A 14,039-nucleotide genomic window follows, 5' to 3' on the forward strand; every position below is an offset into this window, starting at 1 on the left:
AAAAAAAAAAAAAAAAAAAAAAAAAAAAAAAAAAAAAAAAAAAAAAAAAAAAAAAAAAAAAAAAAAAAAAAAAAAAAAAAAAAAAAAAAAAAGCTCTACATTGACCACACATTTGTTTGAATTCTTAACAAATTCAAAAAAACTAACCAGAGTGTGGTTATGCCAACCACACTCTCCAACCCCAGCCCAATAAAAATAGAAATCAGTACTAAGAAGATTGCTCAAAACTGTGTAATTACATGGAAGTTAAGCAACCTGCTCCTGAATGACTTTGGGGTAAAAAATAGCTTTGCATGCATGTATGTAGAATCCAGAAGTGAGGTAAGATGGCGTTTTAGGTGCTTTTAAGAAAACTGAGCCAATGAGTTATGTCATGTGTTAACCTGCAGTTTGCTCTTTCACCCTGTGGTCATGTGCATGGCTGGCTGCAAGCTTCTCTCTGCAGAGTTGTCCTCCTGTGCATGGTGGCTCCCAGCAGGGGCTGACTGGGTGGGTTCCGGGCTTTGCTAATTCAGGCGGAGCTGAATGCGCATGTGCAAGTGTGCACGGGTCCTGCCGGCTGTCCCATGGCAGGGGACTGAGGAACAGAGTGCTATGGTCAGTTGCTGTCCACACTGGCCATGCCCACAGCCGTGCCAGTGTCGGCAGTGGATGCTGTTGCTGCCTCACCCCCTCCCCTGCACTTAGAGGGAGGCTGTGTCGTGCTTGTGGCCTTGGGTGCAGGGACAGCACTGCTGCCTAGAGGAGAGGCCTCACCTCTGGCTTCTTGTTGAAGGCTGGCAGGCTGGCGCTTCTGCACTTGTGCGGGCCTGCCCAGCACAAGGAAGGAGATCCTGGGAGTGGCCCCTGAGTGTCAGCGTTGGTTCTGCAGAGAGCGCAGCCCTGGGCCTGAGGAGGCTGTGGGGCCTTGCGTGGAGGAGCAGGGTGCACTTAGCTGTAAGCCACTTGCCTGGGGCTGCAGTCCCAGGGACGCAGGCCTGGGACATCCCATGCCACAGTTGTGGTCAGGCCCTCTGGGAGCCCCTGGGAATCTAGGAGGAGAAGCCCTCCCTGCCCCATGGCCCTGGGACTTCTAGAAGGTCACCCTGAGGTCATCTCCTGCAACCCACCCCCAGATTTGGGAGAAACTTGGGGGCTGGAGCATAATTTGGCACTGTTTGTGTTCTTTTTTCAGATCTGGCCCCACAGTTGTGCAGTGAGACTGAGCTGTGGGGCTGGCAAAGCTTGTGGGAGTGTCGGGTGGGATGGGGTCAGGGAACCAGGCCCCACCTGCTGGGCACCTGCTGCCCGCCAGGCTGGGCCGGGCTCTGTGGCCGGCAGGAGCACAGGGGCAGGAGCACGGCGGCGAGTAGCCAAGCCCAGCAGCCTCGCACTGCGGCTGGGCAGCCTCCCTCGCGCCCCGGCCCCCCGCGGGCTGCGGATGCACAGGCTGCTGGCTGCCTTGGGAAGGACCGCGGGGCCGCCAGCGCTGGTAAGGGGCGTCATCGGCCAGCTGCTGCCTCCCTCCATCCGGCTTTTGTTTGGTTTTATTGGGAATGCCTGGAGGAAAGGCTGCCACAGATGGGGACGGATCTTAACCTGAAGGACTGCATACAGGAAACTCAGCAGAGAGCTCAGAAAAGACAGCGCCAGGTCAGCTGGGGACTGGTGAGCGGTTTTCATCTATCGCAGCCGGCTGGCTTTCCCAGAGCATGCATTTAGAGAGTGTGTCTGTATTTATGAGATTTTAAAAGTCTTCTAAGGGTGTGTGTTATTTCTGAGCTGTGTGTGCATGTGTGTGTGCACATGTGTTAATGTGTGTGCATGCGTGTTTTGGTGTGTGGTGCACATGTGTGTGTGCATGTGTGTGTGCGTGTGTCTTTTTGTGTGTGGGTGCATGTGTATTTGTGGACATGTGTATGCGCGCGTGTGTGTGTATGTGTGTGTGTGTGTGCCTGCTTTCACTTGAGGATGTCAGAGACAGGCTTGGGAAGGAGGCAGCCATGCTGTCGCAGAAGCAGGCCATCGGCAGTCCTGTGGGCTGGGGTGACATGGCACAGTGGCACCCCCTCCTTGTAAAGTGGGGGCAGGATGATGACCATTCCATCTCATCTCATCAGAGCATCCCCCAGGGGAGTTTCACCTGGTGCACAGATGGATGGGGCAGGGCTCTGGAGGTGGTGTGGTGACCCTGCAGAGGCCGATGCTGCCGTGGGAAAGCATTTGTGGTTTGAGGCCCTGTAGGCCATGGTGCCGGCTGGTCGGGCAGGCTGTGGTGCGACCCTGGGCTGCTACAGGGTAGGCGTGGTCCCCTCAGCCTGAGGGTCTGACAGACAGGCTGCTGGCTCTGAGACTATCCTGCCACAGTGGTGCCAAAGCACTGCCCAGTTTTTTGAGGGATGTGGCTAGAGGGCAGAATCCTTGAGCCTCTGCCAGACCTGCTTTGACAGAACAGTGACAGGCATTAGGAGACGTGGCTTAGTGGGGTTTGAACTCAGAAGGACCTGGAACATGGGTGCTATTAGACTTTTTTAGGAGGATGGAGTTTCACTCTTGTCACTCAGGCTGGAGTACAATGGCACGATCTCGGCTCACTGCAACCTCCACCTTCTGGGTTCAAGCAATTCTTGTGCCTCAGCCTCCTGAGTAGCTGGGATTACAGGCGCCCACCACGTATTTTCGTATTTTTAGTAGAGACGGGGTTGTTGGCTAGGCTGGTCTCGAACTCCTAACCTCAGGTGACCCACCCGCCTCATCTTCCCAAAGTGCTGGGATTACAGGTGTGAGCCACCGTGCCCAGCCCTGGAACTATTAGACATCTAACTGTTCACCCTGCGCTGCTTCTGTTCCAGGGATAAATGCCCAGGCCCGGAGGCTGCAGCGGAGCCGTGCGAAGGGAACCCCAGCCCTGGCCCTGGGGGATGCCCGGAGCTCCCCTCCACCCCTGCTGCGCCGCACGGTCAGCGAGACCAGCCTGAGCCCAGCAACCGCCCTGCCTGCCACTGCCCACGGTCCGGAGGAGCCTGGCCCGGACGCCATGCGGTACTCGCTGTACCAGTCCCCACACCTGCTCCTTCTGCAGGGCTACAGCCAGCAGCATGTGAGCCTCCCTCCTGGCACCCACTGCCCGGTGCCGCTGCAGGGGCAGCACACAGGACTCAGAAGTCAAGGCCTCCTCCTGCCTTTAGCCCAGTCAGCCACGAGCTCTGTGGCTGCAGCCCCTCTGGCTGTGCCAAGGCTGTGGAATGGGGTGGTGGGGGTGTATGTGGGGTCCTCCACATTTTCCCTGTCCAGGCCATGGCAGGCAGTAGCAGGGGCCCCTTACTTCCCCAGTCCCAAAGTGGGTGCCTTCAACACCAGGCACCTTCAGGGAGAGCTCCTCACACCTTTCTGGGCTGTATCTCCTGCCTGGCTCCGGGGAAGGGCATGGGCAGGTGGCCAGGGCCAGTCTGCTTCCCGCTGCAGGCGAGTGGGTGCCAAGTTACCACTTGGTGACCCTGTTCTCTGAGGCGGCACTGGGAAAAGGCCCCACCCACCCCCACCTGCCCAGAGCTGCTTCACACCACTTCCATCAGAGCAGACGGGCAGTCGCCTGAGCAAATGCCAGGAGCACGGCTGCCTTGCCTCACCTTGCCTGACACTTGCTCTGCCCGGCAGCTGTTCTCCCTGCCCCTGCTTGCCCCACCCCCTCCCCTCCTGTGCAGCCAGCTCCTTTGCTGCTCATTTCCATGAGTACTTTACGGCCTTTGGGCTCCTGTGCCCCGGTCTCAGGTGGCCTCTTCCGTCGGGGCAGTGCTCCCACAAAGTTTTGGTGATGACCCAGAGGAAGCTGGGTAGTGCTTGGCCCAGTCTGTAGCAGCAGTGCCTGTTTCCCAGCCAGCTGTGACCTGGCCTCTCGCTGTCTCAAAGCTGGGTGTCTCGTGTGCCTCCGGCGTTCCTCTGGGAAACCACCTTCCCTGGGATGGGCCTGGACATTGAGGGACGGGTTCCTGAGAGCTGCCAGGGCTCTAATGTGGGGATGGCCAGGGACATGGAGAGCCCAGGGGACAGCGTCCCAACCACGCGGCTTCAGCAACCAGTGATGAGACAGGCGGCCTTTCGCGTCTGCTGCTGGCGTTTCACCTGCCCTGAGTGGAGTCTCTGTTTCAGGACAGCCTGGTGTATGTGCTCAACCGGGACCGGCACACGGTGGGCCAGCGGACCCCCTCCAGCAAGCCCAGCATCATCCTCTCGGCCCCCGACATCCTGCCCCTGCACTGCACCATCCGCCGCCACCCACTCCCGGACAGCGGCCAGGCAGGGGGGAGGCTGGTCCTGGAGCCCATCCCTGGGGCGCCCATCTCCGTCAACTTCTCTGAGGTGGGGCGCCGGACTGTGGTGCTGCACCACGGGGACCTGCTCTCCCTGGGGCTCTACTACCTGCTGCTGTTCAAGGACCCCGCGCAGGCCCAGCCCCTGCCTGCCCACGCCTTGGCGCGCCTCCGGGCTGTGCCGCAGAACTGCCGGCTGTGTGGAGCTGCACTAGGGGCCCAGGGAGCCGCCTCCCCCACGCAGGCCACCCTGCCCAGGCGCCAGCAGCTGCTCCTGGAGTTCGAGCCCCATCTGGAGGACACGCTGTTGCAGAGGATCATGACGCTCATAGAGCCAGGGGGCGACGACCACAAGCTGACCCCCGCCTTCCTCCTGTGCCTCTGCATCCAGCACTCAGCCACCCACTTTGAGCCGGGCACGTTCGGGCAGCTCCTGCTCAAGATAGCCAGGCTCATCCGCGAGACCGTCTGGGTCAGTGTGCTGGGGTGGGTGGTCTGTGTCCTGTGCCAGGCTGGGGGAAAGGAGGGCCCGGAGCTGGCCATGGCAGGGAGGCAGGAGCACCTCTGTCTGACCCCCATGGTGCTGTGCTGCTGAGCTCAGGGAGGCCCTTCCCTGCCCGTTGCTGCCTCCCAGCCCCTTAGCCCACCAGGAGCCTCCCTAGAGCCCAAAGCGTCAGCTGCAGCACTTTGCCCCTGAGGATGGGACTGGTGTGGGGTCCAAGGTCACCTCCTGAGCTCTGGGCTTGTACCCTCCCTGGGGTCCCACTGGGCCCAGCACTGTCATGTGCCAAGAGCGAGGTGCCCCTGAGCCTGGGCACTGCGAGGCTGAGGTGACGCTGGTAGCTCTCACAGGCCCCTGCCCAAGCACCCCAGAAGCCCCCGTCTGTGCTGGTGCCCCAAACTTGCTGCCAGGGGCTGGTCGAGCAGATGCCCACTGGAGCCAACCCCCACCCTTGGAGGTGCAGGGCTGGTCGGCTTTTGTGCGCTGACAAACTTTCCTGCAGGGCAGCGTCTCTTATCCCCGGCCCTGTGGACACTGGCAGGAGAGTTCCTTGCTGTGGGGCTGGCCTGGCCTCCACCCCTAGAGGCTGGTCAGCCCCCGCTGCTCTGCCACACATGTGGATGTGCACACGCGCGCGCACACACACACACACACACCCACAATGGCTCCAGGCATTGCCAATGACCCTGCCAATGGGCAGGACTGCCCACTAGGCCTGTGAGCACTGGAGCAGGCATCACACAGTCTGGCTTCCCTGCGGGGCTTTGCCCCACAGTGACTCAGCTCCCAGGGACCCAAAGGATAGCTTGCAGTTGTTCAGGTTCATTTAGAGACCCTCAGACCCTCGCTGGTCTGGGCCATGCTTATCCACGACAGGCGTTGGAAGGGGAAACCACTTGACTGTATGGAAACCTCATCAGTTTCTCACATCGAAATTCACATTTTAAATGTCTGAGGCTTTTAAAAAGTAAAAGCCAACTAAGGCTGCCCTGTCCAAAGGTCAGTGGGAGCCATCTCTGCTTCATGGGTGTTGTGATCCAGCTTTCTGTGCCTCACCCCCTGGGTTCCCGGCGTGGGATGTGGTAGGAGTGCCATTGCGGCATGCCCATGTTCCCTCCAGTTGTGGGCACAGAGCCAGGTGACGTCCATATAGTGTGCATCCACATCACCGCCACTGTGACCCAGAGTTACCTGCTGGCCAGAAGTCATGGGTTTTCACACAATCATCGTCATTTCCGAGTCTTGTCTGCGCTAGGCACTTAGTTGCAAACCAAATGCTGTTTGATTTCTTTCTCACAACCACCCTGATGATGTAGATACCACATCCTACGTCACAGCCAGGGAAACTGAAGCCAGGGGTTCGTAAAGTCACTTGCTGGGGGAGCCAGGTTCCCACCAGCGTCTCAGCCACTTGGGGCTTGCTGTGCACTGGCCCACTCCTGGCAGTGTAGCAGGGCTCACCCTGCCCCTATTCTATAGGCTCTGAAACAGAGGCTCCCAGATATGACTTGCCTGGTCCAGGGATTGAGCTACAGACATCAGACAGAGCCCCAGTCCACCTTTTCCCCCTGCATCCACTGTAGGAATCCGAAGCCTCCTCAGGGTGCCTTCCAGATCCCATGTGAATGTCATTTGCTTGTTTGTTTCCTGAGAATGAGCAACTATCCTGTCCTCCTGCCATTGCCCTGTCCTCATTTCTTACCGAATATGTAGGCAGATACTTAGAGTCTACACACAGTCAGCGCCAGGGTTACATTTAGCCAGTAATAACTTACTACTAAGGCAAGAGTAATTCTTTTTTGTTTGTTTTTTTGAGACAGAGTCTCAGTCTCTTGCCCAGGCTGAAGTGCAGTGGTATGATCTGGTCTCACCACAACCTCTGCCTCCCAGGTTCAAGCTATTGTTCTGACTCAGCCTCTTTAAATCTGTAAACCTGGGATTACAGGTGCGTGCCATCATACCTGGCTAATTTTTGTATTTTTAGTAGAGATGGGGTTTCACCATGTTTTCCAGGCTGGTCTTGAACTCCTGACTTCAAGTGATCTGCCAGCCTCAGCCTCCCAAAGTGCTGAGATTACAGGTGTGAACCACAGCACCCGGCCAAGAATAATTTCTTGGTTAAAAGTGATAACAGGGTCAGGTGCGGTGGCTCATGCCTATAATTCCAGCACTTTGGAAGAGAGGACGACCATTTGAGGTCAGGAGTTAGCAACAAGCCTGGGCAACAAAGTGAGACCCTGTCTCTACAAAAAAAATGTTTTGAATTATCCAGGCCTAGTGGCATGTACCCATAGTCCCAACTACTTGGGAGGCTGAGGTGTGAGGATCACTTGAGCCCAACAGTTAGAGGCTGCAGTGAGCTATAATTGGCCACTGTACTCCAGCCTGGGCAACACAGCAAAACCCTTTCTCTAACAATAAAAATATACAGTGACAGCAACACAGAAAATGTTAGCTAAGCCTGAGTCCCTGTTGAGAAGTTTAAACCTCTCTATAAATATTCAGGCATGTATGCATCTCCTTACGATTACTGTGCTGGCATTTCCAAATGTCTGTATTCAGCTTAACAATGAGAGTATTAGTAGAATCTTCATTCTGGTATTTGTAAAATATTTGGCCTGTCTCTACTATTTTATTTTATTTTATTTTTTGTGATGGAATGTTGCTCTTTTGCCCAGGCTGGAGTGCAGTGGTGTGATCTTGGCTCACCACAACCTCCACTTCCTGAGTTCAAGTGATTCTCCTGCCTCAGCCTCCTGAGTAGCTGGGATTTCAGGCACCTACCACCGTGCCTGGCTAATTTTTGTATTTTTAGTAAAGACAGGGTTTCACCAATTTGGTCAGGCTTGTCTCAAACTCCTGACCTCAAGTGATCTGCCCAACTTGGCCTCCCGAAGTGCTGGGATTACAGGGGTGAGCCACTGTGCCCGGCCTCTACTGTTTTTTAAGCAGCCAGTTGTTATGTAAGCTAGAGAGCTGTGAGATATTCTATCGTAGGAAACTCGTAGGTCATATTTGGTAATGAAATGGGAAGATGTCTAAGTTACATGGAAAATGTCCTTTCCAGCACAGCTTAAATAAATAGCCAGCATCACACAGGATGCCTGGGACAGCGTGGCTTCTTTTCGTGTCAACAGTATAATGTGTATTTGAACGTGTCCCCAAGTTAGCCTGTTTTTCTCACGTGCTTTTTCTCCCGCTTTGTAATTGTAGGAGAAAACCAAAGAACTAGCAGAGAAGCAGGCGCCACTGTGAGTATGACCCGGTTATTGTACCCGCTTCTTACCCAGGTCCTGGGGGCCCTCACTTCCCAGTGGAGCCAAGTCCCGAGGGGGCCTCCCCACGCCTTGGGGTCAGCTCTGGGCTGTGTCCTTCCATCTGAGCCGCCTTTTTTGCTTCTTTAGTCATCCACCCTGGGAAGCTCTGAGTTGGGAAATTGTTTCAGGGCACCCTTAAGACTGGATGGGTGAAGTCCTCTTTTTTTGTTTTTGTTTTTGTTTTTTTTTTGAGAGGGACTCTCACAGTGTCACCCAGCTGGAGTGCAGTGGCGTGATCCGGGCTCACTGCAATCTCTGCCTTCCAGGTTCAAGAGGTTCTCCTGCCTCAGCCTTCTGAGTAGCTGGGATTATGCCTTCCGCCACCACATGCCTGGCTAATTTTTGTATTTTTAGTAGAGATGGGGTTTCACCATGTTGGCCAGGCTGGTCACCAACTCCTGAACTCAAGTGATCCGCCCACCTTGGCCTCCCAAAGTGTTAGGATTACAGGCATGAGCCACTACGCCTGGCCTTCTTTTTTTTTTTTTTTTTTTAGGAGAAGCTTTACAATTGTATTAATTTGTTTATTTTTCACTTTTATTTTAAGTTCAGGGGTACAAGTGCAGCTTTGTTACATAGGTAAACCTGTGTAATGGGGGTTTGTTGTACAGATCATTTCATCACCCAGGTATTAAGCCTAGGATCCATTAGTTATATTTCCCGATCCTCTCCCTCCTCCTAGCTTCCACCCTCTGAAAGGCCCCAGTGTGTGCTGTTCCCCTCGCTGTGTCCATATGTTCTCATCATTTAGCTCCCACTTAGATGTGAGAAGGTATTTGGTTTTCTGTTCCTGTGTTAGTTTGCTAAGCATAATAGCCTCCAGCTCCAACCATGTCCCTGCAGAGGGCATGATCTCATGCCTTTTTATGGCTGCACGGGGCCCTCTTTTGAGCCTTCTCCTCCCTTGCTCTTCCCTGATTCTGTGTTAGAACTGACCTGCTCCTTCAGGGAAAGGCGCAGCCCCTGGGTTAGAGGCAGGGCTGTGCACCGCCACTCTCTTTGCACAGAAAACACTATCTCTACCCTAGACTCTGCTGGGGCACTTGGGAAACCATTTGTGTATATCTGATATAGATGTGCAGCCCCCGGGGCCCACACTCCATTCTTGTGGAGAGCCACCTGCTCATGGAGGGCAACGTGTCTGCACGGGAGCTGAAGCTGCCACGTGTCTCCTCCAGGCAGAGGGCTCAGCGGTGGCAGGGAATGACCTTCAGCCACTGCTCTTTCAGTGCAGCTGAATCCAAGACAATGATGAGAAAAAGTGCCCAGCACAGTGTCTGTGATATTAAATGTGTGTGTGTGCGTATGCACTCATGCACGCACACATACGTATGATATTCACAGCCAATCCATTCTATTTAAGATACACATGTGAGATGACTGTGCCTTCCACTGATGAAGGCAGAGTGGAAGGTGGTGGTGGCCACACTGGGCAGCGAGAGAGGGGATGCATCTCGGGGGCTCAGGCTGCATGGCTGGCAGCACCCCCTTAAGTCAGGCTGTGGTACACAGAGCTTTGTGTGATTCCCGTCCGTGCCTGTATTAATCTGTTCTCATGCTGCTAATAAAGACACCATGCCTTGGGGGTGGGTCCCAGCCTCTGAGGCCTATGACTGTGTGGGGGACCCAGGCTCTACCTCTCAGCTGGCAGGAGGGGGCTCCAGACAGCATGGAAGGGTGATGGACAGCCTGACCCATGGCAAGGAGGTGGCCCAGGCTGGGACCCTCACGGTGGCACCTGACGTCTTGTGGGCTTTCAGTATTGAGGAGAAGTGTGTGTGGGAGTTGGCACTGGGCCCAGTGACGGTGTGGTGGTCTCCCCCTGGGGCTTTGCTCCAGGACAGCTGGAGTTCTAGGGTTGAGGCAGGATGTGGAGGGGATGGGAGTGTACCCAGCCCTCATCAGGGTCCCTTCCATCCCAGCACCTGTTTGTTGGGTGGCCTTCTGTCAGAAGCACACATCTGGGTGGACCCAGCTTCCTTGTTGATGGGAAGTCCTGGGCCTTCCCTGTCGCAGCTGTGTACTTGAGCTGTGCCTTCCCGGATCATCATCGTTAGGGCCTAAAAACAGCCCTGCTTCTATCCCTCATGCATGCCTGGCGGCTTTTTCCTTTGTAAAATAATGACTCACTTCTAAAACACAGAACAGTACAGAATCTGTCACTCACCCTGGAGCCACACCTGAAACTGACATGGTGGTGATGATGATGATTTGGGATTTAATATTCATTTTGCCCTGTTTGCCTCAAACCTTTGTGCTCTGTGTTTCAAATTGTGAATGACCACTGAATTTGACTAAATCGTTTTCTGCATCTGTGATCATCATATTTTCCCCCTTTAATCTGTTAATGTGGTGTGCTACGTTTCTAGGTTTTCTTTCTTTTTTGAGACACGATCTCATTCTGTCACCTAGGCTGCGGTGCAGTGGCGTGACCTCTGCTCACTGCAACCTCCACCTCCTGGGCTGAAGTGATTCCTGCACCTCAGCCTTTAAGCAGCTGGGACTACAAGTGTGCACCACTACCTCTGGCTAATTTTTGCATTTTTCATGCCCAGCTAATTTTTGTATTTTTTGTAGAGATGGAGTTTCACTATGCCCAAGCTGGTCTTGAACTCCTGAGCTCAAAGCAGTCCTCCCGCCTCAGCCTCCCAAAGTGTTGGGATTACAGGCATGAGCCACTGCGCTCTGCCTATATTTTTCATATTTTGAGGGGCCTCCATACAGTTTTCTGTAATGGCTGTGCTAATTTATATTCCCACCAACAGCATGCAGTCCTTGCCAACACCTGTGATCTGTCATCGTTTTGGTAATGGCCATTCCAACAGGAGTCAGGTGGCGTCTCGTGGTTTTGATTTAAATCTCCCTGATGATTAGTGGTGTTGACTGTTGATCTTTTAATTAGGATTTTCCCATCTGAATTTATTGGTAAAATTGGTCTATGAGTTTGTTTTTTTTTTTGCGTTGTCCTTATCTGATTTTAGTAACAAGGTTTACAGCACATGAGTTGGGGAGCTTTCTCTGTTTCCTAGTTCTCTGATTCTGTTCATATGAGGTGAGGACTGACCCTGAAAGTTTTCGAGAAAAACATCTGGGGCAGCGCCCTCCGGGAGGAAGACCCCTGTTTGCCAAATCCCTGTCTTTAATGATTATTGGTTTATTTCTTTTGTCTTTCTTCTCTTTTCTTTTCTTTTTTTGAGTTGGGGTCTCACTCTGTTGCCAGGCTGGAGTGCAGTGGCACAATCCCATTTCACTGCAACCTCTGCCTCCCAGGTTCAAGCAATTCTCCTGCCTTAGCCTCCTGAATATCTGGGATTACAGGCACCCGCCACTGCACCCAGCTAATTTTTGTATTTTTAGTAGATATGGGGTTTCACCACGTTGACCAGGCTTGTCTTGAACTCCTGACATCAAGCAATCCGCCCACTTTGGCCATCCCAAAGGGATGACAGGCACACTTCTGGTCTGTCCTGATGATTCTTACTGCCCTAGAATCTTCCTTTCCCTGGGGGGAGCACCACATCTGCTTTTGCTGGTTTACTAATCGCCTGATGTTTCTTCCATGCCCATACATGAGACTATGGGAAGTTTACATTCACCCTTTCTGTGTCCTGTTGTTTTATTTTTTGAAAGCAATTGTTTATTCACCTGACTTATCTTTGTTAACAGGCAAGTTGAATCTTTATTGCCATTCCTGATGTCTTTGGCCACATTTTTACCATCTGTTTTGCACTATTTCTGTGCCTTTTGCCTTTAATTTTTATACTTTTCTGTCTGATTAGATTTTTTTTTTTTTGAAACAGAGTCTGGCTCTGTTACCCAGGCTGGAGTATAGTGGTGTGATCTCAGCTCACTGTAATCTCTACCCCCAGGGTTCAAGTGAGTCTCGTGGCTCAGCCTCTGAAGTAGCTGGGATTACAGGCACACGCCACCAGGCCTGGCTAATTCTTGTATTCTTAGTGGAGATGGGGTTTCACCGTGTTAGCCAGGCTGGTCTTGAACTCCTGACCTCACGTGATTCACCCGTCTCGGCCTCCCAAAGTGCTGGGATTACTGGTGGGAACCACCTTACGCAGCTTCTGATTGGATTTTTTAAAATCCCTCCCTTTCCTCCTTTATTAGTTTCAAAATAATTCTGGAAATATGAATATCTTCATCTTTTTGTGAAACACTAGATCTTAGGATGTTTTGACCCCCATCTTCACTTCTGGGATTTCATTTTATTACTTATCCTATTCTAGCTTCAGCTTGCTTTTAACACTGTGGTGTCCCAAATCATTCTTTGTTTTTACTTCATTTAATTTAATTAATTGTTATTATTTTTTGAGATAGAGTCTCACTCTGTTGCCCAGGCTGGAGTGCAGTGGTACAGTCACAGCTCACTGCAGCCTCAACCTCCTGGGCTCAATTGATCCTCCCACCTCAGCCTCCCAAGTAGCTGGGATTACAGGCATGCACCATGCACCACCATACCCTGGCTAATTTTCTGATTTTTTTTTTTTTTTTTTTTTTTTTTTGTAGAGACACGACTCAAGTGATCCTCTTGCTTTAGTCTCCCAAGGTGCTGGGATTAATGTGAGCCGCCGCACGTGGCCCCAAAGAGCACTTCTAACAGCTTGTTACAAAATAGTCACCATTTCATTTCCCTTCTTTTTTTTTTTTTGAGATGGAGTCTCACTCTGTAGCCCAGACTGGAATACAGTGGCGCAATCTTGGCTCATTGCCACCTCCACCTCCCGGGTCCCGGTTTAAGCAATTCTCCTGCCTCAGCCTCACGAGTAGCTGGGATTACAGGAACGTGTCACCTTGCCCAGCTAATTTTCATATTTTTAGTAGAAAGGAAATTTCACCATGTTGGCCAGGCTGGTCTCGAACTCCTGGCCTCAGGTGATCCACCAGCCTCAGCCTCCCAAAGTGCTGGGATTACAGGCATGAGCCACTGCACCCAACTTCTTTCATTCTCTCTCTTTCCTCTTTCTCTTTCTTCCTTTCTTTCTGGGTGTGATGGTACTGGCTGAGCTGTCTGTGGTTTGCTTTCTCACTCACGATCTCTCCAGGTGGGTGGATGTGGCTAACCTGCTTTTTGGGGCACGCCGTTCCCCAGTCCTCTCCTGATGGAAGTGATAGGCATATGCTGGCCATGGCTGGCCACCCACACTCTTGTCCCTGTGCTCCTTGTGGGCCGTGTGAGTGTTTCCATGGCCTCGGCTCCCAGGACTGGTACTCCAGGGCCACGTTCACTCCCTCCGCCCACAGGAGATGCCCGTAGCCTGACTGGCCTGCCCCAGCCAGCTGTGCCCATTCCTCCTACCAGGCTGTGCTGTCCCCACCCAAGTGCCCTTCCCTCTGCCCTCTTCTAGGACAACTTATGTATTCCCTTTCCACCAGACCTGCTCCTCCGTCCAGACAGGCCTGGATAGGATGGGCTGGATCTTCATCATTCCCTGGGCCCCCACACGTGGCCCCAGGGTGGCAGGTGGGGGGCATGCAGCGCTGGCCTGGCCCGGGTTTGATCCTGAAACTCCAGCTGCGATGTCTGGTTGTTTGTTTTCCTGGAGAGGCCTGTCTATCCTCTGGGTTCCGGGGAAAATTGAGAAGGGCAGTAAATGTTGAAAACAAGACGGAATTAGTCTCTGAAGAGCCTAGCGAATCCTTCTTTAACTGCATAAAGCTCCTTCTGCCCATCTGCAGACACGCATGTCCTTCAAGCCAGTGTCCAGAATGGGCAAAAAGGAGCGGGACGTTGAGCTGTGCCAGATACATGAGCAGACAGCAGACCTGCTTAGCTGCCAAAACAAGGAGAGACGGTCTCAGGCTGGTTTCTTCCCTCCCGCAGTGCGAGCGCACGAGAGAGAGGTCAACATTGTTTGTGGACAAAAGTGAAGCGACATCAGAGAGAGCAGACAGCACTTTGGGCACCAGGGAGAATCTGGG

The 14,039-nt window shown here is 53.1% G+C and overlaps 1 protein-coding gene across 2 annotated transcripts in view; it reads left to right on the top strand.

The window, feature by feature from the left end:
- Positions 1-14,039, top strand: part of RADIL (Rap associating with DIL domain) — a 78,071-nt gene that overhangs the window by 43,196 nt on the left and 20,836 nt on the right. Inside the window, exons 1-4 of one of the 2 annotated variants that reach the window (XM_037740378.1) lie at positions 1,341-1,647; positions 2,832-3,079; positions 4,129-4,761; positions 8,005-8,042. In XM_037740378.1, the coding sequence (XP_037596306.1) occupies positions 3,017-3,079; positions 4,129-4,761; positions 8,005-8,042 (734 nt within the window). In that variant the 5' untranslated portion in view covers positions 1,341-1,647; positions 2,832-3,016. Of the gene's footprint in view, positions 1-1,340; positions 1,648-2,831; positions 3,080-4,128; positions 4,762-8,004; positions 8,043-14,039 lie in introns of those variants that run through there. The other variant, XM_017533768.2, reaches the window with a different exon arrangement.

This window comes from Cebus imitator, unplaced genomic scaffold, assembly GCF_001604975.1.
Source record: "Cebus imitator isolate Cc_AM_T3 unplaced genomic scaffold, Cebus_imitator-1.0 Scaffold82, whole genome shotgun sequence".
Taxonomy (NCBI): domain Eukaryota; kingdom Metazoa; phylum Chordata; class Mammalia; order Primates; family Cebidae; genus Cebus; species Cebus imitator.